Source organism: Mercenaria mercenaria, chromosome 18 (assembly GCF_021730395.1).
Source record: "Mercenaria mercenaria strain notata chromosome 18, MADL_Memer_1, whole genome shotgun sequence".
Classification (NCBI taxonomy): Eukaryota; Metazoa; Mollusca; class Bivalvia; order Venerida; family Veneridae; genus Mercenaria; species Mercenaria mercenaria.
This window is the reverse complement of record NC_069378.1, coordinates 55,099,875-55,114,964: the sequence shown is the minus strand read 5'-3', so window position 1 is coordinate 55,114,964 and position 15,090 is coordinate 55,099,875. Positions and strand designations below refer to the sequence as shown.

Genomic DNA, 15,090 nt, shown 5'->3' with positions numbered 1-15,090 from the left:
TACTTCTGATAATGCTTAGCTGAAATGTTAATGTTGCGTTTTCTACTGCTGACAGTGCTAAATATTCTGCTGCTAATACTATTCTAATATTATTTTACTTCTGTCTATATCGTTTCTACTGTTGCTGCTCCCACTGCTAATACTACTACTGCTGCTGATACTGCTGTTCCTTCTGTTACTACTGCTAACTGATGCTAATACTACTGCTGCTGATACTGCTGTTCCTTCTGTTGCTACTGCTAACTGATGCTAATACTACTACTGCTGCTGATGCCGTTGTTCCTTCTGTTGCTACTGCTAACTGATGCTAATACTACTGCTGCTGGTACTGTTGTTTCCTATGTTGTTACTGCTAACTGCTGCGAATACTACTACTGCTGCTGATACCGTTGTTCCTTCTGTTACTACTGCTGACTTATGCTAATACTACTACTGCTGGTGGTACCACTGTTCCTTCTGTTGCTACTGCTGACTGCTGCTAATACTACAACTGCTGCTGTCACTGCTGTTCCTTCTGTTGCTACTGCTAACTACTGCTAATACTACTACTGCTGTTGGTACTGCTGTTCCTTCTGTTACTACTGCTGACTTATGCTAATACTACTACTGCTGGTGGTACCACTATTCCTTCTGTTACTACTGCTAACTAATGATAATACTACTACTGCTGCTGGTACTGTTGTTCCTTCTGTTGCTACTGCTAACTGCTGCTAGTACCACTACGGCTGCTGGTATCGCTATTACTTCTGTTACTACTGCTAACTTATGCTAATACTACTACTGCTGGTGGTACTGCTGTTCCTTCTGTTGCTACTGCTGACTGCTGCTAATACTACAACTGCTGCTGTCACTGCTGTTCCTTCTGTTGCTACTGCTAACTGCTGCTAATACTACTACTGCTGTTGGTACTGCTGTTCCTTCTGTTACTACTGCTGACTTATGCTAATACTACTACTGCTGGTGGTACCACTGTTCCTTCTGTTACTACTGCTAACTAATGCAAATACTACTACTGCTGTTGGTACTGCTGTTCCTTCTGTTGCTACTGCTAACTGCTGCTAATACTACTACGGCTGCTGGTATCGCTATTACTTCTGTTACTACTGCTAACTTATGCTAATACTACTACTGCTGGTGGTACCACTGTTCCTTCTGTTACTACTGCTAACTAATGCAAATACTACTACTGCTGTTGGTACTGCTGTTCCTTCTGTTGCTACTGCTAACTGCTGCTAATACTACTACGGCTGCTGGTATCGCTATTACTTCTGTTACTACTGCTGACTTATGCAAATACTACTACTGCTGGTGGTACACCTGTTCCTTCTGTTACTACTGCTAACTAATGCTAATATTACTGCTGCTGTTGGTACTGCTGTTCCTTCCGTTGCTACTGCTAATTGTTGCTTAAACGACTACTGCTACTGGCACTGTTGTTCCTTCTGTTACTACTGCTAACTGATGCTTATACATGTACATCTACGGCTGGTGGTACCACCTGTTCCTTCTGTTGCTACTGCTAACTGCTGCTAGTACCACTACGGCTGCTGGTATCGCTATTACATCTGTTATTACTGGTAACTAATGCTAATACTACAATTGCTGCGGTTGCTGTTGTTCCTTCTGTTGCTACTGCTAACTGCTGCTAATACTACTACTGCTGCTGATACTGTTGTTCCTTCTGTTACTACTGCTAACTGATGCTAATACAAATACTACTGCTGGTGGTACCGCTGTTCTTTCTGTTGCTACTGCTGACTGCTGCTAATACTACTACTGCTGCTGATACTGTTGTTCCTTCTGTTGCTACTGCTAACTGCTGCTAATACAAATACTACTGCTGGTGGTACCGCTGTTCTTTCTGTTGCTACTGCTGACTGCTGCTTATACTACTACTGCTGGTGGTACTATTGTTCCTTCTGTTGCTACTGCTAATTGTTGCTTAAACGACTACTGCTACTGGTACTGTTGTTCCTTCTGTTACTACTGCTAACTGGTGGTTATACTACTACTGCTGCTGGTGCCACTGTTCCTTCTGTTGCTTCTGGTAACTGCTGCTAATACTACAACTGCTGCTGTTGCTATTGTTCCTTCTGTTGCTACTGCTGACTGCTGCTAATACTACTACTGCTGCTGGTACTGTTGTTCCTTCTGTTGCTACTGCTGCTAACAGATGCTAATACTACTACTGCTGCTGGTACTGTTGTTCCATCTGTTGTTACTGCTATCTGCTGCTAATACTTCTACTACTGCTGTGGATACTGTTTTTCCTTCTGTTACTACTGCTTATTCTGTTGCTACATTTTTTTGTTGCTGCAGTTATATACTGCTACTTGAATTACTGCTGGTATTGCCTTCAACCTGCATTTAGATGCTGCTCAATGCTGCTGTAGCTGCTGATAATGATGATGATGACACTAATACTTACAATGCTATTGTTGCAGTTTTTATCTGCTGCTGCTGATGATGGTGATGATGATACTAATACTGACAATATTATTGTTTTTGCTGCTGCTGCTGCCGCTGCTAATATTACTACTACTACTGCTACTTCTACTTACTGTCAGTTGCTATACACCTGACACTTCAAAACGACAGTTGAATGTGCCCAAACTATACACAATTATTCATGTACCTTTAAAAAACGCTAATTTATTCTCGCATGATGTCAAAAATATATGTATGTTCTTTTCATAAAACGGGTAGAATTTCAGTTAATAAATGTTTAACGTTTTAACCTGACAAAGACGGTATTTTTTGCTCTTATACACATTAAAAAAGCTACCATTGATTGACGAATTGCTTTTTAAATAATAGTTTACATGAAAATACCTGATATAACAAAGGAAGGAACACGCTTTGTTTACTTTTAAGGAACAAATATCCTTGATTTGTAACATCGAAAATATGTTCTTTCAATAACCCTCTTCGTCAATTTAACCACTTAAACTTGTGCGCACGGAAACGTTGAGGGCTATTCGGAATTTTTGTAAGTGTATATCGGATATAACAATTGTAAAAACATTTCACAAGGAGTTCAGATAAGTATGAATCTCATCGTATATCTGATAATAAATAATTTAGATAGATAAGTTTATTTCTCATCTTTTATAGCATTGTTTAATCTATACATACGATCAATCTATGGAATTTAGTTAGGTAATCTTCCAGAAAACTCAAGTTGCGCCGACCGAAGTTCAAAGTACATTTATCTCGGATCTTGAGATCACTGGGATTGGCAAAAGATTTTTTTGAAAAAAAAATGACATGCTAAAACAATACTAATTTAAAATAACAGGTAAATAAGGACGCGCATAAACCTCGCGTTTTGATACGCGACCCGCGTAATATAGCCACCATTTTATTCCTAAAATTGTTGTTCTATTGATTACAATGAATGTATTTTGAAACATCCTGTAAAAAACGCTACATTTCAATAAACCTGAAGCTGGGTATATGAATTCCCTTACTTTTGTACTGTCAACACTGTTAGACGAAGTTTCTATTATGAAAATGACTCAAAGTCGAATGTGAAGCCCTAACTTCTCCATTAGTTCATTTTAGGCAAGATGTATTTTTTGTTGAAAAACAATAGAATTTCTCCATACGCGTGTAATTTGGTCCGCCATGTGTGGGAATGCATTTAATTATTCTCGGCACCAAAGATTAATATAAACTTTTTAACTAGAGGAAAAAACATCATTATATGACTGTTAAATTAATGTCAGTTATAAATCTGACATAACTATCAGAAGCAGTTTTTATTTCAGAGACTATTTCTCCGAATTGTTATATTGGCTTGAACCTATCTAGGAGCTCGTTAAAAGAAGATATATTCGGCTCATCTAAACTTGTTTTTATCTGAAGATGCGCATATATTATCAATTTCTGTTTAACCATGATTCTACAGTTTCATGGGTGCGTCTGACAGTTGTTGTACAGGAACAATATAATATTTCAATGGAATAATTGGCAGGAAGAAGTATCCGAACAGCGCTGATTGAAGGTACCGGAAAATAGTATAGTTACGTTTTTGTACACGGCGGGTAATCGTTTTTACAGGTATTGCATACAACAGTATAAGTGGTGGCGCTATCATCTATTTAGTTACACGTCTCTTTTTATCTCATATAAATCTTGATCATTATCATCATACCTAATAAAAAATAATAATAAATCAAATACTGGGTTAAATCTCTACATGGAGAAGTTACTGACTGAAGATAAATTGATACATTAAATATCATCATTATAACACTGTCTTATATAACATAGCTTGTAAATATCAGAAATTGGCCAATGGTGTATGTAAAATGGTTAAACACAGTGGTAAAGATGTTGTTGTGGGACCATTGCTGCCTTTCATAAGCCAACAACAAGTCGTTATGTCAAATAGGATCGGCTGTCTGGTTATGGACGATAATACAAAGATATTCTCGAGAATTAGGGCTACTACAAACATGAGACACCTTACATAATTCTTTTTTTTTTTTCTGGTCTTATTTCTAGCCATTTCTGACTGGTGGACTATACAGTTTGAAACTGAGGGGATCTAGACACTGACTAGCATAAGCATCGCGGCCAAAGTGTGTATTTTAAAGGTGTATGTATTGTGTATTTTAAAACAATCCAAGCAGCGCCTGTTATAGACTATAAAAATCTTTAATGCCTACCTGTGTAGTACGGGTCTTACTAGGGGGAGTGAGAGGCGTTGTACATTTCATTACCTCTCATGAACAGACTCAGTCAAACCGAGTCTGCAATTATTCTTCTTGGTTGCATTTTTCAAAAGGATCTTTTTGTAGATTTTATTACCAGTCCGTATAACGGGCGGTGGAAACAAAGCGCTAGCGAGTTTTTCTTTTATCTTGGCTGTACATAAGCATGTGTATTAGGTTATCATGCTTGTCCAACGTTCATCTCATTACAACGCTTTTGAAAGTACTGTAAAATACAAATTGCGAAAGATTATGACATCAAAATATTACGTCATAGTGCTCACTTGTAAAATGTCTCTACCCAGAAGAAAAAATAAATATGTAATAATCTTTCACTGGTTGTTTGATCCAATTTTACGTAAAAGATAAATATTACTGTGCACGAATAATTACATAAGTGTAATTCGTTTTGATTAACGACATTTACCGCATAAGAGTCATCAGGCCCTATACACCTCGGGTGTAAAGATGAAATTTTCGTTAAAACGTCGGAAACTCACGTCCGATTTGCAATAACAGGTAGGCAAGAAATACAAGTGTAGGCCGTAACACAATATCATAGATGTTCACCGTGTTATAGGTATGAATGATACAGTATCGTATTTTTTTTCCTTGGTAAGATATTTTTGCATGTTAACCTGTGAATTCCTGCGATATTTATCTCACCGTAGATGTGACAAGCACAGCACAATATAGAAATGGAGTTTAACTGGCAAAAGTAATTAGGTAATTTTCAGGAAGTAGACTTTGGAAATACTTACTACTCTGTGTGTGTGGAATTATTTCACGTGGAAGTTTAGACGTTTATTGCTTTTCAATTATTGTTGTGATTATTTTTTTTGTTTGGCAATAGACGTTCAGGATGCAAAGGTGCAGACTAATTACATAATAGAATTGCGAATGAGCAGATCGAAAAAAAAATGTGCGACGGAGTATACCTATGTACTTGAGAATTTTACGACATGCTTTGGATACATGTATAATTTGGTACAAAAATATTTAACAAAAAATAATGTAAATGAAACTTATAGTGGTATCTTATATTTCACTTTTTCTTCTATGAATATTTCGTATGAATATGTCTAGACATTGATATCAGTGTTTTAAACGTCATCCAGGTGACATTAAGTGCGCGTGTGGTGTGTTTTCTAAATTAATTTCGAAACAGGAGCTCTTAAAACTACACTATCACAACCTTGCATGATTGAGGAGTGTACTTTAATTTGTTTAAACAGGTTGTATTATGCATAAAGATTCACCTTTAAGATTACATGATAGTCTTTCCCGAAACGTGAAACCATTTTCAGTATGTCAACCTCTGACACTTAAATTGTTCAAAAATGAATGTAAAATTGAGTACAATGAAAGTATTTGTTTAGTTGAATAAATCTTGGCACAGTACTAATTGTGCGCATAAAAAATGCACTTTCGTTGACGTATGCATGGAAAAGTTAACCACTCATCTGATTATCTTAACAAATCTTGAAACAATCGTCGGTCTTTGTAGTTAATGATACATAATCATTCTGTCGTTCTTTATGATACCTTACAATTAGCAGGTCTTGATTGTAAAATACGTGAGCTATGCATGTTTTCATGATGAATTGTTTTTATATTTTCTGCAATATATTATGCTATATTTATTCGGTATGTGTTTTATGATACGCGGATTATATGAATGTTTAGTTTATGCTACTTTAATATTACTTTTAGGTTTAATACTGTTAGTATTCTGTACTTTATGATGTGTAAAGAAGTGGTCGTTCATGATACGTTCTATAACACGTAAGTAAACAGTGTCTGTTTATGATTATAACACGCTGGTAAGGGTACTTTTTTATGATACGTCAACGAAACGTGCTTGATTTTTGGTACGTACGGACTGACTTTTATACTTTGGTTGCTTGTTTACGGTACGTCAATACATAATACCTGCTTTTGATAGCTTAGTGAACGATACTTGTTTATGTCACATGAGTAAACAGTGATTTCCAATGCTACGTTAGTGAACAGTGTTTGTCTATACTACGTTAGTGAACAGTGCTTGTTTATGTCACGTTAGTAAACAGTGTTTTTCTGTGCTACGTTAGTAAACAGGGCTTGTTTATGCTACGTTAGTGAACATTGCTTGTTAATATGTCACGTTAGTAAACAGGGTTTTTCTATGCTACTTTAGTTAACAGTGCTTGTCTGTGCTACGTTAGTGAACAATGCTTATCTGTGATACCATAGTAAATATGATACAGTAGAAACCGGTGTGCTTGTTTATGATACGACTGAATTTACATTTTCTCTTCCACAATACTTAACGAAATCACAACTCTTTCTTGTTTAACCCTTAGCATGCTAGATAAATTGTCGTCTGCTGGAAATGTCGTCTGCTAAAATTGTAAAGTTCATTCAATTTGCTCCAAAATTGGAAGAAATATTGTCAGAGTAGCAAACAGCTTGGAACCTGATCAGACGCCGATTTAATCGGCGTCTGATCTGGTTCCAAGCTGTTTGCAAAGGCTGTTAAATTCGCCTGCAGCAGGCTAAGGGTTAAAGATTATCACCTGAACACGCTCCTTGCAATTACATTGCAAAGTGGTTAACTTTAACTAATGCAAGTACTTTTTTTTTCAGACTTATTCCTCTAAATACATATTGTTCATATTAATTAATCCTATCTCTTTGAACGTTCATCAGCCAAAGGTTAATGAAATATAACCCTATATAACGTATAAAGAAAAAAAGAAGAAATAATTTCACTTCACATCCCTCCTCCTACCTCGTATATAAAATAGATGATACAGACGTGTAATATCTACTTACTCTACGCTTGCAAAGTTTTCAATTATTTTCCGACTGATTGGAGAAATTACGATGCGTTTATACGAAAAAATATCTGTAGTAATGTATTAAATTTTACATACGTTTTCGTTGCATCATTGCATACATATTTTATCTATTCTGTATTGTATATTTGCAGTGCAAATAAAACCACTGATCGTAGGAAATGAGTAAAATTCTTGAGGATCGGCCTGAGGAAAGATAGTTTTTCGAAGTAGTTCAAACACAATACGGATCATGGTGTAGAGTTAACTATGGATTAGAGAGTGATCATTAAAAAACTGAGAAAAAAGTTTTAATATAATGAAAAACAGACGGGTGGAATTCTGCAGGTGTTGAGTGATCATAGGGTGAAAGATTTCCTACATTCCAAGGAATTTAAACCTATTTTCCGTTTTACCGTTCCGCTTTGAGATTATTTTTTTTTATTCCAGTCGGTTTTTCACAGGAGTGAAAAAAATGGGGTATATACGGAGCATAGTATTAATTTTTCTTATAGTACCATTTTTGTCTGTGATAAAAGTATCCAATGCATTACATTTCACCAAAACATCTAGAACGTTTGCGAAATTTCCAAAATGGAATGCATGTACCAACAGTTCATTTAGTTTTGATTTTAAAACTGGTAACAGCAAGGCCCTGCTCATGTATACGGATGATAACGGTGGCTTTGATTACGTCGAGTTAATGGTTCACGGCGGTGCCGTACGTTTACGTATGAACATCGTTGACGGACATGAAGGCAGCATCGAAATCACGTTAGGACGTAACGTAAACGACAGACGTTGGCACAGAGTAGAAGTTCAGAGAAACCGTATGGAAACAACGTTATATCTGGATGAATTTCATGAAAGCAGGGTTGCGTTTGGCTCCGACTTCTATTTTGGAAATGTTAGCAGAAATAATTTTGTATATTTTGGTGGGTTACCCCGGAGTTATAGAAGTACCTTAAGCAAACTATCATTGCCCTCGGTTTATGCTGAGCCGCGCCTTGAAGGAGATATACGAAATGTGATTTATGGTAATTGCTCGTGCCGCCCCGTGCGGGCAGAGATGCTGGAAGGGGAGTCGATCTCACGTGTACCTATGGAAGGATGCGAAGTGAAGAATGAGTGTGGTCGATGCCTGTGTATAAGCGGGGATGACGGACCTGGCTGCCAGTGTCTAGGCTTCAGTTGCCCACAGGGTAAGTTTAATAGTATATTAACGTATATTGTACCTGCAAATAGGTCAAAATCTTGTCGGTGGTTATATTTTAGTCTCGTGAGATGCACTTTTTACTGTGGTAGTCAGTTTCATAAAATGTCGAGTAAATAAAATCTGGTCTATCTAACTATACCCGGCATGGCATTAAAATTTTAAATATAATACCTAAACTGGCAAGTTTTGTACATGTATCAAGTTATTCTGTCAAATCACTACAAAACTAATGTAAATATGGTAATTGAGATCTATTATTACTCGAGGACTAAAATCATTTCCATCACTTATACAAGTTAACACAGTCCTTACACACCCTTGGTTCATTAGCAGTCGCTATAGGGATTCTTCTCTTAATTATTATCACAGCTTCACTATCGGTACTTTCTGCTACGTCTTCACACTAGTCCATTATACTGACTTCGAGACTTGGCTCATCAGTAATTACTTTCCTATGTGTACCAGTCTTTTGCTGTATACATTATCGATATCGCCTCATTTCCTTTCAACAATTAACATATGACTAGCTGTAGCAGAACACTCTCACACGAATAATTGTAAGAAATATCAGCAGTTGAATGAATAGTACAGCAGTGCTGATTATTATTGCGATTTCCCTTTATCATAAAAGCATTGATTTTAGAATCATCAATATCTGCATATGCGTAACATCATCATCATCATCATCTTCGTCGTCATCATCAGCATCATCAGCATCATCATCTTTTTCTTTTCCATCATCATCATCTTCTTCGTCATCATCATCATCATCATCATCAATTTTAGATTGTCATAAATGTCATCATCATCGCTGCGTTAATTATGATTATCATCGACATCATTGTTACTGTAAAAACCTCTTAATCGTCATAATGGGGCATAGTATTCGCCACTATCATCATCATCATCATTACCACCACCTCCATCATCATGAGCAACGCTATCATCATCATCATCACCATCATAATCATCGGCGAATGGTTTAGTATTCATCATCATAATCATCATCTGCTGTATCAGCAACATCATCATTATAATTATCTGAATGTGCATCAACAGTTATTGTTAAAGGTTAATTTTTTCACACTAACAATTAAAGTCATCATCTTTATCTTCATCATCATCAGCAGCAGCAGCAGCAATGACATTTACAGTAGCAGCATTGCAGTTTGGTAGTAGAATGTAATTCTTTTTAAGGGGGTTAGTGGGCAGATGCTTCAAATTTCTTACAAATCTGAGTTAAACAGGAGTGGAATTTCTTGCAACATCTTCGGTGTTGCCAAAATAAAGTCTGTAAAATGTTTTCTTTCAGAGAAAGATCGTTTTCTGTTGATTTATGTTTCTTTTCAAATTACGTTTTCTGTAAATAGTGAGTGAGTTGGGTTTTACGGCGAATCGACACAAAATGGTCATATATCGCCGAGGAGAAGTCATATTGCAAACACCAACTGTAAAGCATGAGCATTGATGTAAAAATGTATTTTTGTAAATAAGTAATAAGTAATACGGTGTACTAATTTCCTCATAAAACAAATTGTAATGCGTATCATAGTGAACAATAGATATATCGAAGCGCATTGTCTTTGTTTTTAGAACACTCATTTTAAGTGGACCTGTATTTTCTTTCGCAGAACTCCTAGCGGCTAAGTACATATGAGCCGCACCATGAGAAAACCAACATAGTGCATTTACGACCAGCATGGATCCAGAACAGCCTGCGCATCCGCGCAGTCTGATCAGGATCCATGCTGTTCGCCAATGGTTTCTCTAATTGCAATAGGCTTTGAAAGCGAACAGCATGGCAGGCTGCTGGGCGAAAATGCACGATGTTGGTTTTCTCATGGCGCGGCTCAGTTATCGAAACGCAATGTTTTTGTGTTTAGAACACTCATTTTAGTGAACCTGTATTTTATTTCGCAGAAGTTCAAGTGGTTTAAAACATATTTTTATTATTCAATTTTCATCCAAAAATACAGATTGAGCAATTGAAAATGTGCTGCACTAATAAACAGTAGAAAAAGGTAATGATACTCATCTTAAGCGAAATGCACATGACTAGTTAACAATAAAGAAGAAAATGCCTTAAAGTGATATCAACTACACGACTATAAAATCATAAAAAAAAGTTAATTGATGTTTTCGATATACCCACTTCAGATGATAAAAAAAATGAACAACCACTGATTTGATCTGTTTATGTTTTATCCTGAAATATCTAAATTATATATGTACTATGTTCGCCTCACTGAACCTTTATGTCATATAGAAAGGATGTGTCATTTAAACAGCCAGTCAAGGGATCGACAAAGTCTGGTAGCTTAAAGACCTGCTTCAGGCCTACTTTTAACCTTAAACTGTCACTGAAAAAGCATGAAAATCCTGACTATGTACGTAAATGATTCCAACAATTCATGCGATACCTCTTCAGCTAAATTAGTTTGGAAGCAAACTGACCGTCTGTAACGTATATCAGAATTCCAGACATTGATTAACTAATTATCCGAGGATCAAAACCATGTTCCACCGTGATGTTAATAATGTAACTTACAAATACCTGTGATTATTAAGCACTTAACAGGTTGCACAGGGGCGTGTAGTTGCGAAATCTGTTTTTTACATTGTTCTAAATATTTTCAAATACTATGTAGTAACATCAATAATCAGGAATTCTTTTCATTTTTTAGTTTGGCTTTGAGCAATATCTTAAAAAGGAAAGAATTCTTGAAAATAAGTTAGTCCTTTTATAAAGCTGAAAAATATTATTCAAATCGAACCACTGTTGAAAAAGCAATGGCAGTTTGAAATTTAAAATAATTGACTCGCTGTTAATTACTGTAGCCATTTTTTACAAAGTACTGTTTAGCAGAAACCATTTTAAAATCAACATCTTAATAAAGGTTAAATCCGCCATTTTCTTTTATTTGGCCAGGGAAAGAAAATGCCTGCCATTTTGATTAAATATTAAACTGTTCAGTCGATGTGTTCACCTTAACCCGCAACTTTCCTAGGTAATGTCACTTACAACTCCAAGCCTCGTTTCTGTACTGTCGGAACCTTCTGCAACCCCATATCTATTCCAAACATTATAGAAATGCAAATACAATTGTGCTAACATTCATCTACTGTCTGTTTCCGCCATCAAGTCAGAAGTTCTATTAGAGTTTAATATTGCCGGGTGCCGGCGGATCGTAGTCCTCCACAGTCCCCACATGACAGTTCGAAAATTCTCCTGTCCAGGGACCGAAAAATTATCTATACGTCTAAATACCAAATGCTTTCCACGCAAATACATGAATTCAAGACCTTGTGCGTTTATGTCACGGCCGTAGTGGGGATGCTGGGCAGGTTAGAGTTGGCATAACTTTGAACAATTGGTAATTATACCAGATTAACGGAATAAAGTCGTAAATTAGGTTTGTATATGATATATAGACATACAATTGTTATGATCTTGGAGTTACGCCGACCTCCTGCTCTCTATGTAGTCAATTACCATACTACCGATCATAGTAATGCTGAACTGCAGCCGTTTTGCCTCAAACGCAGTTGGTATTCGCTACTAAAATTCGGCTTAATTTCGTAGTCACCACCAAATATTGCGTTGTGATAAGGCGTGTTATGCCTCTAATTGGAAGAATCACAATTTAGTATTCGCTGCTAAACTTCGGTTGAATTTTGCTGTCACTGTCAAATTGCGTTGCTGCCATTTTAAGGCATAACATAACGCTAATGTACCAATAACAACTTTAAACCTACTTCAGAAAAAGCAGAGAAAATTACGAAATCGACACTTTTCTAACGAAATATTTTTAATCAAACTTGGCTAATGTAGGGTTATTCTCACGCCTGAAGTGTTACTGATTCATTTTATTACAGGCAATAAATAGCTTGCACCAAACGAATAGTGAAATGTTGCATTATTACGGTGTGTTTAAAATTGAAACTGATCTAACCCGTGCACGAATCAGCGGGGTGAGCCTTAACCCGCCAGATAAATGTACAGGTAGGCAAACAAACTTGCAGGTAAATTTATCGGAGGAAAGCTATGTAGAATACATTGTACTTCCCTTTTATTATTTTATATAATTTTCGGACTTTTGTCCCTTTTTAAGAAACTTTGGTTATTTATTTAACAGAAACGCTCTCATATCTGGACAGGAAATGAGTGACTTTGTTTAATTATATATAGTCATGTAGTTCGAAAAATTAATGAAAGAAGACAAACAGGCATCAAGACGGACGAATAGGCATACATAGTCGGTGTTTGAAAATGGTTAAGGTAGATCACAGGATACGATAGGGAATGAAATTAATAAAAGAATGGCTGTCAGAGTATAACAGTATAAATGCATATTAAAAGTCTTTTTTTTTTCACACGCCAAAAAAGATTATCGTCAAAGTGAGCATATGTGGCTATCGACAGTTTTCATCCACAGCATGTTAACGACAAATTTTAAAAGTTAAATGGGTACTTGAGAACAGTGCAGGAATGATTGGAGCTAATTTTTAAGACTGCCCGGCCAAACTGACCACCTGTACTGGCTATTTTAACAGTCAGAAATTTACCATAAATCTGTCATTCATCTGAGAATTCCAGAAAGCTCAATAAACAAACTGATTGCAGATGTTGGATTTACTTTCTGTTATAGATGTTTACAGCTGATTGCTAAACTTTTTGCTCGCATATAGCGAAACCTTTATTAGTTAAAAAAACTAAGTTTTGGCTATACATTAAATGCAATAATAAGGCTGTAATAATGAAAACAATCATGCAGAGGGAAGGTAAATAATTAACAAAATATTCTTGTTGTTTTATTCGAACTATTTTTTCAGCTCCTCTGTTCAAATATCTATTGAATCATATTGTAGAACGGTTTTAAAATAAAATAAGAAATAAACTAAAAGCATAGTTATCCTTAAGTAAAATGTTGGGCCGTTTCATAAAACAATGCTGAAGATAAAAAAAAAACAGGCCTTCTCTTAAAACAATGCTGATGATAAATTATACCCCTTAAAACAATGCTGAAGATAAAAATACCAGGCCTTCTCTTAAAACAATGCTGAAGATAAAAATACCAGGCCTTCTCTTAAAACAATGCTGAAGATAAAAAATACCAGGCCTTCTCTTAAAACAATGCTGAAGATAAAAATACCAGGTCTCCTCTTAACAAAGTGAAATCGGCTTCTAGGGCGATTGGTCCCACGAGAAAAGAGTAGGTATATAGGGATCGAGTATATTTTTTTTTTGCACGGTAAAAGACTAATTACCCCCACAAATTGAAAGCGAAAATGAGCTGTGCCGGTGATTAGTGCCGAGAGGGAAATTCGATGTAGGGTGAATAGAATCGATCTCGCCTTGTGCTTAGTGTACCTCGGTGTAAAACTTGACCAAGAGATCAAAAAATCTGAAATGTAGCATATAACACTCGGTAGTGAAAAAAAATAAATTTCAAAACATTTAGCTCTATGAAAGTGAATAAAATCTAGGCCTTAGAGCAAATATGACAAAAAATATATGACCGTAACTGAAAGTGCCGCGTCTTACTTTGTCATATAGTAATGCAAACATAGCAATCCCACCTAGGTTAGACAGATTTTGAAACAATGTCCTAATCGAGACTCGGTATGTCATCATGTTTCTATACAAGTATACAAAGAACACTGTCACGAATCCTTATGATTAAACTTTTTCATTATAGATACGTTCACGCCTTGAGAAATATAATAGGCATATGTCAACTCATACTGGAGAAAACGTTGCATGAATACCGAGCCTTGTATGTGTTATATCAATTTCTGTCGTGGTAAGAAAAACAAGCCAGTTTGCTAATCACCTAAAAAAAGCAGCGATTTCTTTGTTTTTAAGTTTGTGTCAATTTCAAAGCAAAATAGATGGTCTAAACTAGGCATCGAGGGTCTTCAGCATGTAAAAATATCGTGTCCAATTCTCCGGTATGAATTGACATTTCGGTTTTCAACCATAAGCTAATCAGACATCGGCCTGAGGTACGAGCCGACGTATTCGTTCAGCATCGCAATATCACCTTTAGAAAAAATGTACAGTACCAAATGTCCATGGCTCTGCATTTAACGGGCTTGCCACCGTCATGTTTCCAAGTATCACCATCTGAGAATTCAATGTAGTTGCTTAATAAATGTAGTTACACATACTGTCATTAATGATGCTGTTTTGAAATCCTACATATAATGTAAAACTATCAAGGTGGACTGTTTTGACAAAATTGTCTTGCATGGTAAAATGTATTAGGCATACAAGGATAAAATGCTATGACACTCGATATCGTGTTACCACTAGCGAAACATTATGTTTTCATATCCC

At 36.2% G+C, this 15,090-nt stretch overlaps 1 protein-coding gene across 1 annotated transcript; it reads left to right on the top strand.

Moving 5' to 3' along the window:
* Positions 1 to 7,517: 7,517 nt before the first annotated feature.
* Positions 7,518 to 8,867, top strand: LOC128550591 (neurexin-1-like). The gene has a single exon (XM_053529868.1). It carries the CDS (start codon positions 8,010 to 8,012, stop codon positions 8,865 to 8,867), a length of 858 nt encoding a protein of 285 aa, XP_053385843.1. The 5' UTR covers positions 7,518 to 8,009.
* The last annotated feature ends 6,223 nt before the right edge of the window (positions 8,868 to 15,090 follow it).